The sequence below is a fragment of the Heliangelus exortis genome, chromosome 15 (assembly GCF_036169615.1).
Source record: "Heliangelus exortis chromosome 15, bHelExo1.hap1, whole genome shotgun sequence".
NCBI lineage: Eukaryota > Metazoa > Chordata > Aves > Apodiformes > Trochilidae > Heliangelus > Heliangelus exortis.
Window position 1 is genome coordinate 7549308 of NC_092436.1, and position 25215 is coordinate 7574522.

Here is a 25215-nt window from a genome sequence, read left to right on the forward strand (position 1 = left end):
ACAATTAATTCCTTTAAATCAGCATGAAGAGCATAATTTGTTAATTTTTTTAACACTGATATTCCAAAACGAATAAGGAAGATAAATATCGTTCTGTGTTTGTCAGTTTGGAGAAAGGCTTTGTTTCTATAGAGCACCCAATTTATTTTTACCAAGATAATTTCCAAATGTATAATACCACTTTCAGAAGTTCTCGTGGTCTGAAATAACAAAAGAGAAGTGAAATTTCTGATAGCGACACAAGCTTGATAAACTTTTGGTGTCATTTTTTTAAAATGAGGAACTACTCCAACCACAGAGATAATTATAGATGACCAGACTGTAACTGCTTTATTGCTTCTTTTTCCTCATAAATTTTAATTTTGGAAAGTTAAGTGAGAAATGTGGTTTCAATTTCCTACAAATTGCACACAATTTGGTTTTAACAAGAAAATAGAAAGGAGATGGTAAGTTCGTTGGAGTGAGTTATGGAGAGGAGCTTGCTTCTTTGTCTTTCAGCATCATCAGAATAACAAAGTACAAAACGCAAAAAAGATGGCTGCAAAAAAGAAAAAAAAAATCAACTGTACAATGTACTAAGAAAAGCACAGAGTACTTTTTTTATCTAAATAAGCTCTGAGCAATTTAACAAGGTAAAGCAATTGCTCTAACCGTTTTTTCCCTGTTTTACCAGACTAGAGCTTAAAAGAAATGAAGCTGTAACACATGCTACAGGAAATCTTTTAATAAGAAAATGCTGTGTACATAACCATCTTGCTGCCTCAGAAGGTACCAGCAATTGCCAAAGTGCCATGCAAAGTAGCTCTATTCAAGCCATAATAAAAAGGTTTGCATAAACACCTAAACGGAACTAACAAAACAATGAGAAATAAAAGCCAAAGAAGACAAAGACAGTATTTATTTTGCCCGAGAGGTATGTGGGACTCAAATCAGTGTGTCTTGACCTACTGTACCCATACCTATAATTATGATACACATATTAGGATTTAAATCATATTTAACATTGCCCAGCTTTCCTTCAGCAAGAGTGGTTCAACAGAGGGTTTAGAGGAGATGGAAGATGCCCTGGAGTAGGTAACAGCTACATAAAGCAAACATTAAGAGGGAATTCTGCCAGTGCTGCCAGCAGAGAAGTGAGTGTGGCTTAGCTCAGGATGTACAGAGAAAGAACACAAACATGACTATGAAATGGAATGGTGGAGATCAAAATACAAAATGGAAAGTCCACTAAACATTTGTAGTCAGGCAGTTAAGATTTATTGTAAAGACTGTGGGTATTGCAGTTCTTAGAATAATCCCAAGAAACTTGGCAAAGGTTTACAAATAGACTCCTAATTTAATAGAGCCTTAAGGTAACCTAAGGGGTTTCCTTTGTTTTTACCAAGTTATTTAGTTCCTTTTAGATTAGTATATTCTTGAAACATAAACTTTTTTAAATTATAATAATACTGAAAATTATATAGTATTGCATGAAACTGTGGATTCTTTATCAGTTTTTAAAAAATAGTTATAAGCAGGCAGAGCTTCTGAAAAGAAGTAGTAAATAAAGACACCTGTTTTTAATGAAATGTAAATATTCATTATAAGAGTGTATGTGAAAAAATCAGTTTTTACTGAAAAAAAATATCTGGCACTGTAAGTAGTACTTCGGAGAAAAAAAACAGCCTTCCATAAAAATTCATATTACCAAGTCTGTGAAATGTAGAGGGATACAAGTTATTAGAGAATAACTGCACAAATTTTAGAAAATAACTGTAGATAATTTCATGCAGCTTAGACTTTATTCTACAAATCTGTTGGACTTTTTTTAAGTAGGAAAACTTCCATTGGCCAGTAATAGTGCAACTGTTTTCTAAAAAAAACATGTGTGAACTGATGGAACTGGTGAACTGCTCTACTGACACCCTGTGCCATACTCATTCCCTGTGTTATCCATAACACACACCTTTTGTCTGTCCTATGACTGTAATCACCAGAGGCAGAAAAACCCCACAACCATTGCCAGTGCCTTAAAAAGATGCTACATCCCAGATACCTGGACCCACAGGAAAATTATTCTTTTGGTGAATAGAAAGGCAAGGGCTACCTCTTTCCAGAGGCAAGAGTACATCTTCAGATTGCAATTGTCCCCTCCCAACTGTAGATGCAAAGCATGGAAGAGAAGAGGGTTTTCTTCACCTCACATATCCCCACAGAGTCAGAACACACACCACAGTCATTTATCATCATGCCATCTCAACCTGCCAGCTCGGCAATGATTTTTCCCCCGAGGTTTCTAAACTAGAAATGTTATTTAGGTTACAAAAACAATTGCATGTTTTCTGCTTCCTGAGCCAGCACAGACCTGCAAACGTATAAATGAAAGGTATCATAGACCTGCCGGGGCTGTGGCCTCAGCCCTCCTGCTCAGTGAAAATGCACAGGAAGGGAGGGAGGACTTGTGCCTGGGAAGGCAGTGATGGTGATGAGCTGTGACCATTGCAACCTCTGTTCACTTCAGTATCAGCAGTTCAAGAGTCTCACTGCAGGGCCTTGCCATTTACAGAAAGCCATTTCCTTTGGTCTACACATTGGCCATATGTTACTTCCCTCTCTTCGTTTTTCCTCTTTTCCTCTCATTCCTTGATTGGAAGCACCCATTTCAATCCCCCCATGCCCCACTGCATGGATTAAAGGGGAAAAAAGGAAAAGCCTTGGAAGCCTAAAAATGTTGAGGGATTGAGTGCAAATCCTGCAGATGAATGTTAGCTGAAATTTGCAGGAGGCCTGATCTGTTTAGCATTTGCTCATCTGGTCTGGCTTATATTTCAACATAGTGATCATGGGGGATGCAGTAAGTTTGTGGGCACCTATAAAGCAGCTTCCTCACAGAGCAGGATGCATGTCTGTCCTCACTAGTGCTAAAATGTTGCCCTGTTACAGGAGTTCACTAGTTTTTATCTCGCACAATTTCTTCCTTAATTTTTTTTTTACATGGGTAAAACCTTACCTCTGCTCATTATAAAATTCTTGCTGCTGAATTATTTATGCCGAACAATCAACTGTGAAACCTTTGAAGATGTCAGCAGATAAACAGAAATGCAATGTTGCATTATGGAGTTTAATGCTGTGGAAATGTTGGGCTGCTTATTCCACAGTCCTTTTTTTCAATGTTTGCTTATTGCTATAATAAGGAAACATTGCAACAAAATTCGGACTTTTTATACGTGGATCCTGAAAGTCAATATTTTGAGGAAAGCATCTTTCCTCAATTACACAATTTCTGATCAGGTACTATTGAAAGAGACAGAACAGAGATACCATTTGTACAGAGCTCTTTTCTATCTACAAGATAGAAAAGAGAGCAAAAGGCAAAAAAAAAACCAACTCAAGCAAAGCCAAACTACAGAATTGTCATACAAGGAGAGCGGGAGCACAGTGTCCGCATGATGTTACAATGGTATGCTGTGACATTCAGATATTACAGGTCTATGGCTATTTTGGGGTTTCCTCTCTTTCCCTGCTGGCACTCCAGGGTCTGCAGGATCTGTGTAACCAGGCATTAGTGTCTCTGAAATAATGAGGAATACAGCGCTCCCTTGCAATGTTAGGTGCGATGTTGCACACTAAAGCACCAAATCAATATTTTCAGCAGCAAGCCGTTCAATACCCCTGAATTATTGCTTCATTTTTCTTCTTATTATAGATGAGTTTTGTTATTATTTTCCCCAAATCAATATTTTACAACCTTTTTTATCCATTTCTCCATAAATTTTTTGATTACTTTAAACTGGGAATTCCGGTACACTAAATAAGATGCAGTATCTCAGAGGCAGAGGATGTACGAACAGTTTTTTACTCAAGACACTGCTTAAAGGCAGATCCTAATCGGATCCTAAGTAGGGAAATCTTTACATAAAAAAAAACTGGGAAACAGTGCCACTCTTACAAAAGAAAATTTCACATTTCTATAAAATATTAGTCAAAAAAAGATACTATTTTAGAAGTACAGGGACAGAGAAGTCTGATGGGCACTTTGCGTGGGAAATTTAATTCAAAACAAATATGCTTTTTACTACCCCTCAGCTAAAGGGTGACCATAATTCACTGAAATCATTCCTTACAAAGCAGATAATCCTGTGCACCTTAGAGTGATTTAATTAGGTTCCATAGCTGTCTCCTGCTAAGTGTTTAAAGCATCTGCAAATCAAATCATGTTAACTCATCTGCTGCACCACTTTCTTTGTTCTGTGCATAGGACCTTCCTAATAGCATTAATAGAAGCAAGAGTTTCCCTGGAGAGGGGAGTAGCAAAGTGAGTTAATTACACAGTTATTGTAAAAAATGTGTACATTATTCCACAGAATATGCAGGGTAAGTATTAAGGTACTACACAGAAAATATTGACAGTTTTGGGTGATTTCAGTGACCACAAGTGTGCAATTCAAAGGTTAATCCCGATTCCCACTGAAGTCAAAGAAATTCTAATGAATTCCTGCATGCAGTCTGCCTGGCCTGGCTACTCATGGGCTGTCTTCAGGATCCTGGCTATTCCCTATGCATTGGCTAAAATTTCTATCTTTACATTTAGTGCAGAGTTGCAAGGTCAAACAGTCTCCACTCAGTGCTTGATAACATTTAAAAAAATTTTAAAAGACCTGGAGGGGCTTGGGGGGTGGAACTCTGTGGGATATTCTGCTATAAATTTTTCTGATTTCTGCTTATATCCATTTGGTCTAATTAGGCATAGAGTCACAGAGCCTTCATATAGCAAGTCCAGCAGCTTCTTCAGACCTGGGCATTGGCACTACAGTGGGACAAATGATATATAACAAACCAGTTCCTCTCAGTAACTGCCCAAAGAGCTATCTTTCTTCAATTAACTTGTTAGCTGAAAGTATTTGTCAAATAGATTTTCTGACTAGCCTTATCCTTATAGGCAGATCATTAAAGAGCAGACTGTTACAAATTTTTGGTTTAAATTTTCCCTGTGTTCAGAAAAGGCATCACCTCACATTGTAAGTGTTTGCTGGTTTCAATCTGTTTTTCTTAACAACCAGCAGTAATTTTAAAGTCCTTTTGTTCAGGCAAAACCATATACTATGGAAACATTTTAAGTTTTTCTTAAAATGGACTGTCTCAGCTAACTCACTTGTTCAAACAACAACAGAGCAAAACACTACAGGGAAACTGAAGAATATTCATTGCCAAAAAATAAATGAATATTCATAGTCCACAGAAATACCCTTATTTCCCAGCTCTAATCAGCACAAACATCTGTGAAAAAAAAGTCTAATGGGGGTAACGGGAGAGGGGAGAGAGTCATTTCCATCCTTTCCCCTAGGCCCCAATTTAAAAAAGGTTCATTTTTCTTTTAAACAGAACTTGCAAGTGGTGCAAGGTTGAACAGTTTTGGTGAAGGAATGACGTTCAGACTTGCCTTGTCTTTGGGAAATTTGAACTAAATTCTTCATTCCAGGACAAAAGATGCTTAGTGCAGTTTCTGGTTCCCATCCCTGACCTGCCAGGCTTGTGTACTGCCCTGAGAGCCCCTCTATTAATCAAAGGCCCTGAGCTGACAAAAATACCCACAGAAAATAGAGTCTAAGGCAAATAGGCAAGGTGTGTCTCACCCTGTTCCTTTTAAATAAATGACATGCACATTTCAATGCAATATTTAGAGGAACAAAAAGTACCTCAAAATTAAAAAAATGCTAGAGAAAATATTACTGGTATTCAGTATAAAGGATACTTGGAACAACACGATGACTATTTCTGGTAACTGTGCACAACACACTTGTGAACTTTGAGAATTTTGTTTGGAGTGGTGAAACTAGCCCAAGATCTCCATTTGAAAAAATATTTCCCTTGCAGAAGTGACCTTTCAACATGAATTCATGGTTACTTCTGGCAGTAAAATCCCTTTGCCTTTCGTTTCTACCAACACAAGCTCACTGAGAACTGCATAAGCACACAAAAGATCTCCTTTTATTTGATGAGCTGGAGTCTTTTATGGAAAATACCCCACTCCAGCTAATAATAGGATATAAGGAGAAAACAACAAAAAGGGGACACTAAGTAAATGTATTTCAGAAACTATCATGGGATTGTAATACTTGGGACAATAGTTACTTCCCTACACAGCACCTTGCATGTAGGGTCACTGAAGGATTAATACTTCTCACTCTGTTTCAGCCATCCAAGGACAAATTTGGGCACTTGTGCCTATCAGCAGACAGAGGACAGAAACAAGGACTTCCTTATGAAAATTCACCCACTTTTACAATGATGTCAGGGAGGTATCATGCAACAGACCTCCAAAAGGAGCATCATGAGGATCACGAGATTTCTATCCCTTACTCAGACAAAGCAAAAGAGAACCACCTTCAAAGAGGTTGAAAAGGGATAAAGCCTGTACTGGAAGATGCTGCAGTACTAAAAAGTGACAGAAAGCATCACAATTATTCATAGTCATCACATGTTTTGCTCTGTAATTTTGACAGATTTAAAATGGAGTTTGGCACCACTTTCTGTTTTAAAAACCATGTATTTTTGCTAGATGACTGTTAAAAAGCTTGATTTCCATGTCCATTTTCTGCCCCATAGGGACTTAAAAATTACGACTCAATGATATGCTTGGTGGGTTTTTTTTGTTGTGTTTTGGTTTTGGTTTTTGTGTTTTGTTGTTTTTTTTATTTTGATTTTTTTGTTGTTGGTTTTGTGTTTTTCTTTTTCAAATTAACCCTCTCTCTGCTGGGAATGGGGTTTCTTCTCGTTAACCACCAATGCTGACACCTGGTGTTATTCAATAGCAGTTCAAGTCCATAAGTCTTGATGCAAAGAGGTTAACTACAATTTATGCCAACAGGAAAACAATGAAAAATTCACATTTGAGAGGGGAGGGAGAGGAGGGAAATGAAAGAAGACACTGAAAGGTGAAGTAACAGTGGGTATGACTATGCAAATACCCTAGGGCAAAATGTGCAAGACTTGTAGGTCTACAGGGTTAATTGTCCAAATCCAGCCTCTTAACTGTGATACTGAATGGATGGCTCACACTTTCCTCCCTGAGGTGTGAACTGCTATGAACCACCTGGTATTTGGTAGTCTAAGTTCAATGTGACTATGAAAGAAGTTCATACAGAATAGCTGACATTCTGCAAAACCAGTCTACATCTGGTTTTACAGATTTACATCATATTAACATGTTTGTGAAGTAATATACTAAGTAACTTCTTTCCTACCTTAAGGTCTGCATATGCTTGGCTTGACGGAATTAAGTAACAATTGTTCTGTGCTTCTGTAATTAACTGCAGAGCTCACATCAGACCAATGGCAAGACCCAATGGCAAAATATTTTTCAGCCAAGGTTATATAGTTACATACAGACCTCAAACAATTGGGCTTGAGATATTTGTTTTACAGAGGAGCTGGCAGAGTTGGAAAAAAAATTAGAAATCCAGTAAGGAAGATAGTGTTAACCCCACAATGTTCTTCCTTAGCAACATCAGCAATAAGGTGATGATGCAGATCTGCCAGAAAGTCCTAGGGAAGATTGGTGAAACTTTTGTACAGATTGAAATTTCAAAGAAGTTCTACTTCCTCTAATCCAATAACCATCCGTCACAAAGAAATTGTGGACTATTACCAAATGTCCCTGGTCACTTAAAACACCATAGTTACAGTTCCTTCCTTTTTGTGTTGCTTGCCTTTCCCTCTGTTGGCTCCTGTGGTGCCAGCAATAGTGTCTCTGCACTGCCAGCTGCAATGCTGCAATTATATACTGAAATACACAACGTGAGTTTGAAAGAAATAACACTGACCACTGCAACCCACATGAGAAGGCAACCCTGCAATGTTTTGGCCAGGCTTGAGAAGGTGCCAGGATTGAGCCTAGTGATAGTAGCACTAAACTGCTCCCAGCATCTCTATCCAGATGCCAGAGTAGACCTCATCAGTTATTCACTTGGTATCTTCATAAGCAAGCAGAAGGCCCTGTGAGTGCTTGCAAGATAGCAGAAAAGTACAAAGAACTTTGCACTCCATGCAATAAATTGCTCTTGAATCCACTGAGATGAAAGGTTGCAAGTACAAGATTTTCCTTTTATCTATACATTAACAAAAAAACCTGAATCTGTAGACATGGACTATACTGGGACATGTACTCTGTAGTCATTGCTGTCAGCAAGCTTTAGCAGGCTAGATAAGCATTACTGGCTGTGGAGATGGATGCTGGTACAAGCTCAAAGCAAGTGAGGCAGCCCAAGTTGTACCTCCAGGGAGTGATGACTGCACACCACACTGCTGGGCTGAGCCAGCCATACAACACTCACTTGTGTAACAAAATGCCTAAGCAAAATGAACCCTCACTAACAAGCACCTCAAAGGATTAAGCACATCTTAAGGTGGCTATTTTGCAGGGGGTTATGTGCAAGAGACTGCCTCAGGCTGCCATGTTCTGGCTTCCTTGCCAAAGTCAGAGTGCAGGGCACATGGAGACCTCTCACAGTTTAGCCCACAGTTTTTGCCCATTTTTCAGCAACACACAGTAAATTCTGCATACAGTTCCAGACAAATAAAAAACTACTGTACCTCATGAGAAGCACAGGAAGGATGAGTTCAGTACATGCAAGACAGCCAAAATTCCCAGATATGAAGTATTTCAGTGGCTACAAGTAGTTGAGGAATCAGCTTTCTGGACCAGCCAAAAGATGAATGCTGTGTCTCTCTTCTCAGAGTATAGGATCAAAACACATAAAAATAAGCAGCACAGCCACTGCTGCTACTGTAATCTGTCCACTACTGAGGCATTGTTGTAATATGAATATTCACACATTAAGAAACAAGACAGTGAAGACCCCTGTAGAACAAGAGTACAATTCAGGCTTTTGAGAAATTCATCTTAGCTCTCTGTTTTATTGCCATTTTTTAAAGAGGGAATAATATCAGCTGACATGAGTTAAAAGGAGAATAAAAAAATGATTAACAATTTCATTCTAGAATAAGAGAGTTTTAAAGCAAGAGAATGAAAATTTAAAGGTTTTGGGGAGGATACAAAGAAAATAATTTATAAGGCCTGTTTTGTGAATCCAGAGGGTTAATTTATCATGGAGTAAGCCTGGAACTTGAAAAGCAAAAAATAGTTTATTGGCTTTGAAGGTCAGATAACTATGTTATATCCCATTCAGTAGGTTAAGGTTCCAAGGGTCTACAGGGCTGCATGACTATTGCAGGGATCCTTATAAAGTCTAGTTTATACCTTTATCGTTAATAGCTTTCTAATCCTTTACCACAAATTTATAGTTTGGAAATGGCAACACATCTTAAAGATTAAAGGTATGTGACAAACAGTTCATGTCCTTTAATAATCAAATCACATAGGTTAGATTGGAGGCTTATCATGCTTTTTCCTACTCTATGGTTTCACAGGAAGAGAATACTTTATATCCCTGTTACATGAATGATGAATGGGACCATTGGTTATGGGCTGTTATTTGCTTGGCTGTAGTCAATATGTTTTCTTTGGACAGGGACTTCAGTGATATATTTCTCTTTTGGCCTTATCACTTATTAACTTGGGGCAGATAGAAACAGCCAAGGTTGTGAATAAGCACGAGTGCCCATTTACACTTCTAATATCAGAGAAAATATTCTTTTTAATGATCCAGCTACCCTTTGCTGTGTAGACTCTGATTGCACTTCCCTCTAACTACAAAATAAAGGTCATATTTCTTGGAAACTGTATACATAAAATATGCAAAATAATGTTTCCTTCACAGCCAGTTTTATTCTGACGGTTGCTGTAATTGCTTTCATTTTGCAGCTGTCCTACAGGTACACTGCATACTTTTGGTGATTGTTTTTTGCCATGTGTTATGGTGCTGCCAGTGTTCAAGAAATGTCAGTGATACAAAGATTCTATGCACACTAGTATGTAGGTATGCTACATATGTATGGTAGTTCCTACTAACATACAAAAGGGATTTTCCAGTCTACCTCTACCCCTTTCTCACTGTCTGGTAACAGCCTTTTTCACTGCAATCAATTAGGATTCCTCCCAGCTTCTTTTCCTGAGTTTCTTCAATCCAAACCAACAACCCTAATATCCAGCCCTGCTAACTGCATCACTGGACACACCCTAACAAACTTCAAAACAAACACTTTTGTTACAGCATTCACCACCAAAGACTGGAGTTATTTCCTACTAAAGCTTGTTCCAAAACAATTGCAATAATTTTTATTTTTTTTTCCCCCTAAAAATTTCCAGTTAAGCCAGGCCAAGCAGACCAGGTGTTAACACTGACTCAGCAGAGTCACTAAGTAAATGAACTAGAATTTAGAAAGAGTCAGGTTCAAGCCTAAATTCAAACAGAGATTTACTGAGGACAATTTTCCTTTTCAAAGGCAGGTAACACCCAAAAGCACATCACTGATGCAGGGAGAGACCTCATCTTGTTTCACCATCTCTAGTTTACCTGCAAGTATCCTCAACCAAGCAGTGATGTCACAAGGACCCAGTTCTTGAGTTACTATGACAAAAAATGCTATGGTAGCAGAAAACAGTGCAGGCAGCTTAACTTCTTTAGCTCAATACACCACCCCAAAGACAGGTCTGCCTCTGAGCTCCACACACCAACCAATGCCCCCAGTGTCCTCTTGGCAAGGTCCAGTGGGTCACAAACACCTGGCACAATGAGATGAAGAATCCCGGTGAACTCTATGTTAGGACATTTTTTTTTCAGATAGCTTTTATGAGTGTTTTTTTGCTTGTTTCCAGAAACATTAATTAAATTCACCAGTAAAAGCTTACATTTGCAAAGGAATTAATTTAATTCTTCCTCACTTCACTGTGCTATAGTTAGGATTTGCCATTTCTCCTCTGTCCCCTGCAGAGTCTCTCTGAGATCAGGAACAGACTTTATACTGAGTGCCTAAAGCACAGGGTAACCTGCAGCACAGGGCTCTCTTGCTTTTAAGAACAGACACCAGCTCTTATTTTAAACTTCATACATTTCTTTGTATTGAGGGATTTTGTTCTGTTCTTCTGTAGCACTCAGTGACTATTTAACTTTGAGACATCTGTTACTTTTTATTCTGCCACTGCTATTAATATTTACTAGTGAAAGGCAGATAAAAACTACTGTTAAAAACAAATGGCATTCATTTGCTAGCTACCAGATCTCATAGCTGGTCACTCTGCTGGAGAACTGATGTTCTCTCTATTTAATTTCAGATTAATGATCATCATATCTTTGGGGGTGAAGAATTTCATAAACACATCAGGATAAAATACAAGACAGAAAGAGATGCCAGCTTTTAAATTTTATTTTTATTGTTCTGTTGATGGTGGCCTTCTCTCCTCATTTATACTAATCAGGTATTGAAGTGCTCATGATTTAATAACACACACATATGAATGAGGTATTATAAAACAATAAGGTTGTGTATTTCTAATGTTGAGAATAACTGCCACTACATTTTAACATTTTTCAGGACCTAACAGCTATGGCCAAGGTTAGCTGATGTAAGGGTCAAACTCCAGCCCACAGGGATGAAGGAAGGCTCCGGTGGGGCTACAGGAACCTCTTGACAGCCAGTCTGTCTTTTATCACCACTTCTTTTTTTTTTTAAGTTTCTCCAAACTGATTGCTTAATTAATTATGAATCTTTTGAACATAGTTATCAGTGCCTTGGTAAAAGTAGAAAATTTTCCTAGCAAAGGAGTCACAGAAGTTTACCAGACCTGAAACCTTGGGGACTGGAAATCTGCTATTAAGTGGTTTCAATTCAGACCAGATCTGTGTATGTGACTTAAACTTCTGCTTCTATGGCCTTAGACAGAAAATTTAAATGGTGAAAGGTAATTTTTAGCCTCTTACTCTTGGAGATATTTGACTTAAGAAATTAAAAGATAGTGCTTCTTGAAAGATAACTGTTCTTCTGCAAATTTAACCATTTAAAGATAAAAGCCTGAAGAAGAAGTCAGCTAAAACCGAGGATTTTGTAAATGTTATCCAGATTATCTGTGATCTGCAAGGCTCTTCCTGTTTGTAACAGACTCAAATGTTTCCAGCAGTAAATAAAGGGTGAAATGAGGATGGAGTAGGAATTTTTCCACGAGGCTATTTCTTCATTGTCACTACTGGGGAAGTGAAAAGTTCCCTGAGAAGCCCTATGACATTTAAGAGAAAGAGGCACTTTCCCAGAAATTCTGTGAATATCCTGACCTTCACAGTGCTAGCATTTCTACATCACTCTACACACAAAGGCCCAAAAGCATTAAGCATACACTGGTCAGTGCTCCACTCTGACCTACTCAGCCTTCATTGCAAGTATCCTGGGGGATTAGGACTCATCTTATGAGTTATTCACACTGCACAGCAAGTCCTGTGGGTCTACAGTAACCCTGCATCCACTCATTCCTCTTAGTAGCACTTCTAGAGACACAGCAAACCCACAATGAACTTGGGGTGACTTGCTTGGTTCTCCAGGAACCCTGTTAACACACAAATGTTATACCCCACAGCCTCTCTGCGAGAGTAATGCAAATAAAAATGCACCCTAATAATGTAAAGAATATAAAATCAAACCAAAACAAAAAAAGGAACAGTATTTAGGGCCCTACTCAACTAAAAATCTGAATTAACCCCATGCTGTATACATAACTTTAGTAACAAAGATATATACTACCTCCTCTATGTAGTCTTTTGCTCTAATTTGGGAACAAAAGCACAAAACCTTAAATCGAGCAGGTGGTAGAAGACATAGGATAATGCATGGACCTTCCATTTCTCCTTTCACTATGCAGTGAGATAAATTCTCCTTTCATATACATTCATGACGTGTCACTCAAATTTCACAGTTTAGTACCATGATCCATACAAAAATTCATTAACGAAAATTATGCTGTCTGGGTTGCATTGATTTTTTTTCAATTAAAACAAAACAAAAACTCACAAAGGCCTGTCCTAGCATCACAAATTTGTGCCAAGTGTCATCCGGTATTTAACCCAACCATATCCACCCTGAATCACCTCAGAGAACTACCCATGGATTTGTATCCCTAAGGGCTTCTTCCTTCATATCAGTTTCTCCAGTTTTGAAAGAATGGGAATGATACATACCTTAAGCTGTAATACAAAGCTTAATTCATTCAGTGCTTTTCAATACCAGAGTAGTCTTAGATGAAAGGTGCCACAGGGAAATACTGATTGCCATGTGTGGGCATTTCTGTGTGCAATACAGACTTCTAAAATGATTTCAAAATGAACACACGTGCAAGATGTGTTCAGACTTCTGTATTCCTGACAACATTCTCCCAGGAACATCAAAACTTAAAATCTAAGAAATAATTGGTCTATAAACGCATGCTAATGGATTGCTTTGCAGATGGAAAATAAAAAAAACTTTTATTTTTTCTTGCAAACATGGAGCTGACACTGGTTTATTTCTTACAAAAATACTTACAAAAGCCAGGGTTTCTGTATATATGTGAACTTGATTCCTTGATGGCACATGGCCTACTTAGAGATCATGTTACTAAGTTATTTGCAGTTAAAGGGGAAAAAAGGGCTTAAATGGGTCACTGGGTATTCTCTTCTGAGAACATAAGTACTTAACAGTAAGAAAAAAACAGTTTACAGCCAGGTGGTTTGAGGGGATATTTTGTTGTACACTGATTAAAAATAATTTCTTCTAAATGAGACCTGACCACAAAATGGGACCATTAACGAGCAGGGACATTCTCACCAGAAAGGAAACTATGCCTGATCAATTCCTGCACCACCCACAAACCCCAGGTCTTTTTCTCTCTTCTATCTCACTCACAGTCATTTTTATTTTATTTTATTTTGTGGGTTTTTTATTATTTTTTTTATTCTTCCCCTTTTTCTTCTCTCCCTGTTCCTTGTTCTTAATAGCAGAGTAAATAAGCAGCAAGTGATGCTGAAATGTTTTCGGCCAAAAACAGAGGCCAAACTCCTCTGAGAAAACATTTGGCCTCTGTGGTTTTGTAATATGTTCCAGAACACTGAGTTCACTGAAGAACATTGTGAAAAACTCCCATCGACTGGAGTGATGCTGGGGAATGTTACTGTATCCCAAACTCCAATTGGTCCATTTCCTGCAGGCCTTGTTAAAAAAAAAAAAAATAATAAAAGAGAGAGAGAAAGAAAAAAAAAAAAAAAAGAAAAAAAATAGTGCTATGTGGGAGTTAAAAAAGTTCTCATGGGAAAAATGAATGGCAAGAAATTCTAGCTTTAAAAGAAACAGCTAATCTGCTAGTTTGATTGTTCTTCAAAACTTACAATGAACCAATAATCCTAATTAAAAACACTTGGCCTAGTTCTCTAAAGCATCATAGCTTTTTCTATGCTTCGTTTGTACACACCATAGACTATTAGTTTTTTTCTAGTGCTCACTAACAAAGTGCTGACTTTGTTGGGATGGCTGAGCTAATTTCATGAACTCAGTGTGAAACCTTAGCTAAACAAAATTGTGGTAATTTTCCTTAATTTGTAAAAGTGATTGGAGTGCAAACAAAATTTTCCTCTTGGGTCAATCCTATAATTTTCAATTAACTAAAACTAATCGGCAGGCGTGCACTGAACCTGCATTTTGTTTAAAGGGCTGGAAGGCACTTCTGAAGGTCAGAATGCATTAATTGTTTTTATTTTAGTTTCATTTAGTCCTCTTTAAAAAGCCACATTTAAGTTCAGGCTGCCTATAAAAGGAAAATGCAAATTGTGCAAGGTACAATTTCAGTCACAATAGCTTTTCAGTATCTACCCTACCTCCACAAAATCTGCATTTAAGTAAGAGAATTGCCCAAGACTGGACTACCTTTGATTTTATCATTGTTGTTAAATATTTCTTATCTTTCATTTATTGAATAAAAATTATGTGTTTAAACACCAACCTAAAAAATGCATATGTGGAAACTCTCCATAGTAGGACACCTTATTTCTACATTGAGCCATCTCCTTCTGGTCAGGCAAGCTAAACTGCTGCCCTCCTTTTTATTGGAAAAGCTAATTAATGATGATCTAAAAAATAATACCAAAATAGGTCTGAGTAATTTTTATATTTAAATCAAAAACCAAAGTCTCCAAGAATTTCTTCACAAGGTCTAGGAGGGCAGGTTTCCTCCCTTGCCTCTTCTCACCAGCCCAAGATACACCCATCCAAGTGGATTAACACCAAACAGGACAGCAAAACTTATCGTAAGTAAGAAAGCAAGACAGGAAAGGATTCATGGTCAAACTGTCCAAGGGTCTGTCTGAGACTTTCATGTGGGATACACTGGCAATTTGCACCAGCTGGCAATTTGACCCTTTGCTGTTTCTTTTTTCTTTTGTTCCAACACATTCGAACCCTTAATAACTTTTTTGATACGGTGTGTTATTGTCCAATATATGAATTTCCCACACATTGTTGAAATTATAATGCTCATAATAAATACACGTAGCCTCCAGAAGCCTCTGCTGCTCAGCCAGCAGGGTGATACATGAACACCTCAAGACCCAGCTTAAAGAAACCAAGTGCAGAATCTCAATTGGGGAAGAGGGCATTTGAAAAAGACAACAAAGCTTTATAAGGCACCTTTGCTCAATATGCTCAATGCTAAGAAAAATCAAATTAGAGCTTTTCTGCCCAGCTGGAGCACAGGAGTCTCTCCTCTGCTTTGAGTTCCTGAGCGTACATTGACAGAGCAATACATGCACCCAGTGCAGTTCAGAATACCCCATAGCCATAAGTATTTATGATACATCCTATACATGAGGTTTCTGGGGCCATAAAGAGTGGGAAGAGCAATTGCACTGGATTGTAATGAACCACAGCTCAGACTAATAGTTACAGTAGTCCTGTCTGTGTATGTTAAATAACAAGACCATGAAATGACAAGCACATTGAATCTTGAACCAAGCCATTAATTCTTGTTGCATGCATACATTCCAAGGAATCAACAACACACATCTCTTTCAAAAAGTTAGGCTCTAACTGTTGGTTTATTTCCCAGGCCATTTGTATCCCTGCTGAGAGTGGCTTAACATTGACAGCACCTCCAATGTCCTAGAGTGGGTTTTGTTGTTAACAATTCTTCAGCCTAAACCACTCAACTTAGTGATCTCAGTCTGGGATGTGTCCCCAAAACACACTGCAGTAAATTTGTCTGCAGCACCAGCTGGGTTAAAACCTGTTTAGTCTCTCTGGAAGTCAGAGACAAGTATGTCACAGGGAGATGGACAGACAACCAAGCTGCTGCTTTGAACATTTGCAGCACTTGTCAGACAACATGAGCTGGAGTTAGTTAGGAAGATGCTTCTTGAAAGGCAGGTTTGTGATTGCACTAGTACGGCTGGCTTTTTATGCTTATGCTCTTCCTCTGTTTGTTTAAGTACTGGAATATGTTTCCTTCCCCCCCCTCCTGGTTACAAAGATGTCCCACGGCAAGGACAAACAAGCAAACAAAAATCCCACACTAGTATGTTTTCAGATTCATCTCTCCAGTCATCCATTTCTGCAATCCAAATTTAAACTGGTTACCTTCAATGAGTAACCATTCAGTAACCATTCAGCTAAAACAATAAAATACAATACAGTGTTTAATGACAAAAGCAGAAGTCCTAACAAGAGTGATATATTGACTGTCCTATTTCCCACATTATATCTACTACCAAAGCATCCTTACCTGTGTAGATGAATCTTCCAGGCGTTCCCTTGCAAAACTGCTTAGACTTGTAGGACAATGTGACTTCTACAACCCCTGGGATATGTCGGGGAGGCGTCTGTACACGGATGGCATGAGGAGTAATCAGCTAGAGAAGAACATTAAGGGAGAAGAAAGAAAAAAAAAAACACTGTTAGATGCTGAACACTTCTTTAATAACACTTTTTTTCTCAGATCATAGTAAACAAGCTTTGAAACATATAATTAACCTGTCAATGTTTGAACACAATCTTGATGTAACCCACACAAAAGCCAGTGACTGCAATATTTACAAGCATTCTCTGTCTCAGTCATAACAACATTATTTCTGTTTTCATACACGGCAGGCACTTGTTTCCTAGTACAAGCATTAGCCCTGGTTTAATGCAATAACTTTAGCTTACAGCAGCAGGATGCCTGTGTTTGCTCAGGTGAACACTGGGGTCATGACAGTGTCTAACAAATCTGATGGATAAATGATACCCAGTTCTGTGTGTGAACACAGCACAGCTCAAGCCTAGGCTGAGATTCACTGCACACCCAAGCTCAGGCAGGATTTTAAAGGCACCTGACACCTGTACACCTCAAAAGCACCATGTGCTGCTGTTTTAATTTTCTATTTGTCTTGTGGTGGTTTAACTGATCACTGCAGAAATGCAAAGTGTGGCAACCAAAGGAGGGAATCTTTCCTTGCAAATGATCAGAGCACTCAAAAGAGATATACCAAGTATAACCAGCTTTTCCAGTCTGCCCTCACTGCAGTGACTTCAAGGGCTTACACAGATGTGGATTTAAATAAAAAGTTAACTTTATTCTTATTTTTACTAGGAATCAAATATTTCAGAATTGTAGAAGGTCCTACCAAAAAAAAAAAAAAAAAAATCAGACTTTTAACTAGTTCTTTGTTTAGGGCACAGGACTAAAAAAGCACAGAAGCAGAGTAATGTCTGTCTGAGAGCCATCTGTGTTACTGAGGGAAAGGCATAGACTGCAGGAAGTTCTCCATATTTAAAATGAGAAAATTAATATTAATAGCAGTTGAAGATTAAAACCAAAACTACCAGCACCAAATGCTCCAAAAGTTATTCAGATCCACAGAAGCCATAACTCATATGTCATTTTAGAAATTGACATGTAGGAATTGATGTCTTCTTTTTTTGTGAGCTCTAAAGAGCATGTTTTCAGGCTCTGCTCTGAAATCATCTGATTTACAAACTTACTTATTTTTAAAAGAAACCTGCCCTTTTTCTAAATTGCACCCTCTCTATCAACTGGGTAAAAACAACAACCCAAAACCCAAACTTCCACAGATTACTTTTACTTGAACTGACTTGTTTTGTTGTTAGGCTGACCAATGCCTGAAAATCCAGGCCAGTTCTGTATGTGCCCTCAATAGTCAGCAGAGGCAGAAAGCACATCCAAATAGCAATTTATTTCCAGTGTTTTAGACACCTCTTTACTTTAGGATGAGCTTCTCCCTTGAAGCATCTACCCTTCTCCAATGAACTGGGATGAGGGGTTTAGACCAGATGCTTAAAGCTGGGCAGCTAAAGACAGCTGAGATAAGCCCCATCCTCTCAAGTGGTTCTAGTTAACTGGGTGAGCTAGCAAGATGAAGAAAGTTTCATGACATTTTTTGGGGGGGAAATATTTGTAAAAAGAGCCAAGGATTTTAATAGTAAAGGTTAACATGCTAGTCTTATTACATCAGCATGTGCCTTACACCCCTCTATCCCATTCTGTCATGAGTTATACAGGCAGCTTCTGGTTGTATCTTAGAATTCCCCAGCATTTACGGGTCTGTCACCACTTTAATGTTCTTTAAACATAATTTGTGGCATTTTCCAATACTCATCTTCTTTGGTTCCCAAGAAATGTCTGACCTATTTATGGTCCATTGTTACAGAGAGCTGGGGAGAGTTAAGCAAGTTTCCTGGTTTGTTCTCCACAAACAGTTTGGTTTTCCTTTGTGCTCTGAAGTAAATAAGTTTAACTGTGTTTAAAACCACAAATATACAATAATGTTGCCCACACATTCCCAAAGGATGAGCATTATGTCTGAAGTCCTACGGTTTATGATACTCAGGGTATATTTTACTCCCCTTTTCTCTAGAACTAAAGCTTGGGAGGTATACCAGAAGAATATACATGCCTTTTGCTTTTTCTCTATAGTATCTGCTACTAACCACTGTCAGGGATCTAGTGCTGAGCTAGAAGGACCTTTGTTTTGGGTCAGATTTCAGTTCTCACAGAAAGGAACTAGTTAGCCTACTTAAATACCAGTAGTCCCCTATATTGTGGTAATACCAAAAAATTGTCTTTAAGAGACAAACAATGAGACTGTACTTCAAGACCTGCCCTTTGGTCTAGAACTTTGATGCCCTAATGATGTCAGGATCTGCATTGTGGACCTCTATCAGGTCTCCAAATTGCCTTAACTCCATTTTGCAACCCAAATGACCCCAGCTGGGTGCTGCACGGGTCTGGGTGCTCAAGACCCACAGCAAGAGAAAATCTCTCCCTGACTTCAATAACTCCAGGATTATGGGATGTCTTCCTGTCTATGCTGCCAACCTGTGGCCTGATCTTGGGAATCCACTCCACCTTCTCCTAGCATGTTTTAGCTTGTATGATCTCAAGGCACGGTTTATCTCATACTTGTACATAAAGCATTTGGAAAAGGTGAGCTATTAGCAACAGAGAATATTAAAAGGCACAACTTGTGGAAGCCTCTGAGCCCAAAACTGTTGAAGGCTGTTAGGGTGTCCTAGCAAAGCACCACTACAGGCTCCCCTTGCTGTTTCTGAAGACAACTCCCAGCACCAAACACAAGATACTGAGCTGCATTAACCCCTATGTCTGACCCTATATGGCCATTTCTGTGTTCTGACCTCAGATGGGAACTCTTGGTGTGTTAACAGACATCATAACAACTATAGCAATGACATGCCAAGAACTAAGAATTTGTAAAAATGGGTCACATATATCTCTGGAAAAAAAATTTTAAATATAAATCTTGAGCAAGGCATTAACCTGTGATATGGAGATGAATGCAACAGCTAAAATCCTAGATTCAGCTTCCCCTTCCATCACAGCATTTGGCTAATTGGGATCCAGAGATGGACAAACAACCAGTAACTAGATGCTTTCTGCCCAGGAATTATGAAGTGAATTGGTCTGATTCTTGGTAAATATCTGTTAATTAACTCTTCCATGTCAGTCAGGACATGCTGTGGATTGCATTAAAACCTGAGTTAAGAGACCTTCAGAATGGAGGGAGGTTCATGTCCTTCAAAATCCAAAACACATTTGGTTTGAGTGTGTAAAGCAAGGCTCTTTCTGTGGTTTGCTAATATATTCTAGACATTCTTGTGTGATACAGCATCATTTCACACTGCCAGGTTACTTTCTTTTTTTAAAAGTGACATTTAATAAGGACATGTCAATAATCTGAGTCACTAGTTTATTTTTGCATGCTTGAGTTCTGGTTTTTGGTTAGGGAAATGGTGACAATCAGTCATAAATTTAACTTGGACTCTTTGTGAAGAGGACCATAAGGACTGGAATGAACAAAAATCCCACCAAGTGAAAGCAATGAGAATTTTCACTGAGAACAGGACACTTAAGTTACCTATTTTTTGAAAAATTACCAGTGACTTTGCATGCCTCCATTCTGGGCACTGACATGATGCTTAATAGGGCCTCCGTTTTCAAAAAGAGGGTGCCTACTCATTTTTAAAAAATGAGTCAGACCTCCAAAATAAGCACTCAGAAATGGAGACTTCCAGAATGAATAGTAAACACAAAAAGCAAAATAAAAACTGTCTCACAGAATTTGATTTAGCAGCATTAAAAACAAAACAAACAACACTAAAAAAAAAAATGCCCAACCAAAAAATGATCCTGTTTTTTTGCTGTATTGATGATTCAGTGCTTCATCTTTTCTTAATATAAAAGAAAAAGAAGTTGTTTCCAGCTGACTCTGTACAGCTGGAGGAATGTTCTTGGCAGGAAAAAGTTTGAAAAAATAGTTTATTCTAAGCAAATATTGTTGAATATTTAAAAGACACTAATTTTGCCTTCATAATCATATATTTGCCCTGAAACTTGATTCCTAAAACTTCAGCTCCCCCGCACCCCAATAAGAGAGAGAAGCATGAGGGGAATTCTATGAGCAGCTCAGATATGGAATATTTGCAACAACACACAACCCCAAAATGCTGGGTAAAAACCTGCAAATAACAACTCTGTCTGTTTGTGGACTGGACAAGCAGAAAGGCAGAGATTCTGTCTGGAAAACAGACTATTTGCTGTGGGTTGTCTATCCAGATTCAGCATGTGCACACAATATACCAATGCCATTTGTTTGTAGCTTATGAAATTCGCTTGAAAAAAAGGCATCAGATGGCCCATTTTGCTGTATTCTAAAAATATCAAGGGGCTTTTAAAGTCATTTTTATGAAGTAATATGGGAGTTAAGGATTAATTGAACCTACTGGCTTAAGGTATCTGCATTTCTGCACAAAATTAATGTGACAAATTAAGTTTTTATTTAGTTCTCCCTGGCTGAGAAAGGATGTAATTATGTTAGAGTGTTTACAGCTAAAATATATGTTTAAATAATAAATATGTGTTTCAGAAACCATCTTAAAACTCCTTTTTTAACTCAGTCAACTCCATTTCAAACATATAAATATTTCAATTACGAAACTTGAATACATGTAAAATAAATTAAAAATATATTATTTACTTTTCAAATTATTTATAACATATACTGCTTGACAGCAACAAATTAACCCTTAAAATGAACCTTTCTTTTCTTTATTTTTGGCTTTTAACTTTGCTTCTGAACTGCGCATTTTAAATATCATGCATCTCAGGTACTTGCATAGCTTTATAATAAAATTTGGTAATATAGGACCTTTACAACAATTTTCTTCACAGCACAGCTCCAAAGAAGGTGACTAATCTTATTACTGTTAGAGAAAGGGAATTGAACTTTAAGCAGATTATGTGATTTGCTCAAGGTCCCACACAAAGTCTGTAGCAAAATAATGCTAATTCAAATATTAGACTTCATCCTGCAAACTACTGCAATTACAGCTGAACACGAAGCTAGAAATATCCATATGAAAATGTTCTGCAAGACTCTCTCTTCTTCTTTAGTTTCCATCAATCTAGTTTTGTTTTGAATTTTCTATAGCTCAGTTAAAATCAAGTTTTCTTTGGATCCATGAAACAAAAGGGTGAACTTGAGAATTCTTCTTGAATTCAATGGGAAAATAACCTGGCCAGATTTGTTCAAACCTGGCCCTGACTGGCAACTCAGGATGAATATGCTCCAGGTTTGAAGACTGGCAGTTTGATTCCACACTTTATTATAGTAAAAAAAATTACTCTTCCTGGGAACTGAAAATGCAGTAGACATTTTTAGAAATGGGAAGACAAATGAAAGAACTTATTTTGTACTTCATATGTGGCTAGTATGTGGAATCTGAATTATTTATACATCACTATTATTTAGGGATCATTCAGACAGCTCATGCATTTCTGCACTTGTTTATCACATCTGTCTGCTGCTTTTAGAAATAATTTCTTTTCCCCTATAGGATTTTATATTGCTCTCATAGGTTATGAAACTGAGAAGCAATTCTGTAAGGGAGGGGCACTGAATCACTTTTCACTCAAAGCCAACTTGCAGCCCCTTCTAGCATTCACAACAGACTGACTTTTGTCTGGACCCCTTTTAACATTATTAATTTTCTGACAAGGTGTTGCAACCATCAGCAGCACTGCTTTGACCAGAACTCACTCTCCTGAGATCAGAAATTGCCAAATAATGCCTTGCACTAATAAACAGAATTGAATTTTATAATGACAGATCCAATTCTGTATTACCAAAATCAGAGCACTTTCCTCCCAGCCTCTTCACCTTTCCCTATTAAATGTCAGTAGCCATCAAGGCTTCGATCCTAAGACACAGAATGCTTATCCTGGACCCAGGGAGCACTTCCATGACCACATAAGGGCTTCAGAATAGGGCTCATTTAATATATCTCCTTTTCTGAAATGCCCTTTTATCCACACTTGTCCTCAAGTGGAAGGATGAGAGAGAGAGAGTAAAAATAGGGAAGCCCACGAATTACATTAGAGGATACTCTTCATATGGCAAAAATGCTGCCATATGTGCAATGGAATCAGTAGGGGGAATAGGTTGGATTTGAATTAAGCTAAAATGTTGATTTAATCTTTATAGGATATAAAGCAAAGCATCAGGTGATCTTTACATTGCTGGGTAAGCATTGTATAGCTATTTTGGAGATGTCAGTTTAGCATGTTTATTTTAGTATTGAATAATGAAAATAATAATTTCTTATAAAATCTCCAAGATGCTTTTGAAATGTCATAAATACAAAATGTGTACTTTTCCTTGGAGCTGCCTTTTTATGGCAGTGAAGCCAATGGGAACTCTGCCCTGACTTCTGTGGCCCTACTCACTGGAAGTTCAGGTGACATTGCTTGGATTTTAACTTTTCCATGGGCTTTTGGGGAATATCAGACTATGTTTAATTATGTGTCAGGAGAAGAGAGGTTTTGAGCGACTGAGAGGAACAGCAACAGCAAAAGATAAGGAACAAAAAAAGGTTTACTTTGAAACTACAGAGGCCTCCACTGGATATGACGAGTCTGTATTTTCCACTGTGGATACAATACTGTGTATTTGGTTGCTATTATGCAAATGATACTTACACCAAGGACCCACTCTTTCAGGATATGCTATTCAGAGGCACTGAATTTCTGCAATCTCTACCTCATTGAGCTGCAGCTAGAAGCAGTCAGTTTCCCAGGAAAGCAGAATTACCTAAACATTTGTTTCCTGTGGGCCCTTAGCAACTGTAGTGCTAAATGCAGAATTACTCAGAGAGGCATTTATCCTCCCTTTTTCTCAGGATAAAAGGCACTGAGCTAAATTCTGGGCCAGTGAGAGGAGATGCACATCCCCTGGCTGTAATGGATTTCTGCCACAGGTAAATTTGACTTATTATTTTCATAAAACTGAATGAGGAAAGGATTCACAATTCAACATTTGTTGCTGATTTAGCATGTGGCACAGAAAAAGGCAGGGTAGCTATAAGCTAGACAAAGCTATTAGACATTACCGTTCAGACAACACCTACCTCACTCCAAACCAGCATGGTGCCGAATATGACCTGTAACCCATCAAAGAAATTGTCTCCTATGATGATGACAGTGGCACCTCCTGTAGTCCATCCTTCACTTGGACTGATGGCTTTGATACATGGTGTAGCTGCTTTTCAACACACATGAAAAAGAGAAGTATTCTGCTGTTAGAACCAGATTTTAATGATAGAAGACTTGAGAAAAATGAAATAAAAGAAGCTTTCATTTTTCCCCCTTACTAACACAAAGATTTCAGCAATCACTTTCTTTCCAGTACATGTGCATGACCTGATACTGTATTTTTGGAAGTAATTTTTATCAATTAACTTCTGTTTTGCATTGAAAAAATTAAATTTTTAAGCCTACTTTAACTAAAATATCACAGCATGATGGGCAGAGACCAATTGGAAATAATGAGAAATTACTGTCTTATTACTTATATATTACTCTAATTCTATAATTATTCTTATAATATTCTTATGATAAATTCTATTCTATATATTTATTCTATAAGAAATGCACAATACCTGAGTCACAAAAGAAACCAAAGTACAGAACATTGGATTTGCTTTATTATCCATCATAACCTATTTTCATCAAGGAAACTCCTATAAATACTACGGAAAATATTGACAAGGTTACAAAAAAGGGTGTAACCCTCAGCATTTCTTTAACTATTCTGCAATCAGACTTTTCTATTATGAAACCACCCTGCCCTGATTAACGCTTTGGCTGCTACTACAAAAAAACCAAAAACCACCAACATAAAACTGAAACATACAACCCTGCCATTTAGTCATCCCAGTTATGTTGCATTTACAGGATAATTAAGAAACTTGTATAATGCATTCTGCTGTATTCATAGAGCCTCTCCCCACTTCCACTACACATTTTCTTGGCATCACATGTACTAAGAGCCTCCTGAGAGGATGCTGAAAACTCAAGCACTGCCCAAAGTAGGAAGCTCAGATCTGGGAATAAGGTCCTCTGGTATAAGACCATCTAAGTAGAAACTTGCTCAACTCTATACAGTGGTGGGACAGGGCAATATAAACATCCACATACTGGTTCTCATTCTCTGCAGTACCAGAATACATCAGAATTTAACTGTGCAGAAGCAACAACAATAATATTACTGTAAAATCATCCTCAATAAGACAAAAAGCCCAGGGTAACTCCCAGCTGTGGAGTCTCAGAGTGGCCATGTATGTTGATGAAAAGAAGCAACCAGATCCCAATCATCACCAATTTCTTGCTAATACAGCACAAGGTGAAAGTATGACACCATATGATTAGATAACATTTTCAATAAATTGGTAGCTCAAGAACTTCATTAGCCATGAAAA

The 25215-nt window shown here is 37.9% G+C and overlaps 1 protein-coding gene across 9 annotated transcripts in view; it reads right to left on the reverse strand.

The window, feature by feature from the left end:
- The window catches only part of EBF1 (EBF transcription factor 1), a 271478-nt gene that overhangs the window by 46708 nt on the left and 199555 nt on the right, over window positions 1-25215 (reverse strand). For 5 of the 9 annotated variants that reach the window (XM_071758426.1, XM_071758424.1, XM_071758430.1 and 2 more), the window contains exons 9-10: window positions 23866-23999; window positions 16670-16796 (exon numbers count right to left, since the gene is read on the reverse strand). In XM_071758426.1, coding sequence (XP_071614527.1) covers window positions 16670-16796; window positions 23866-23999 — 261 coding nt within the window. The remainder of the gene's footprint in view (window positions 1-16669; window positions 16797-23865; window positions 24000-25215) is intronic. The other 4 variants (XM_071758427.1, XM_071758425.1, XM_071758431.1 and 1 more) reach the window with 1 other exon arrangement.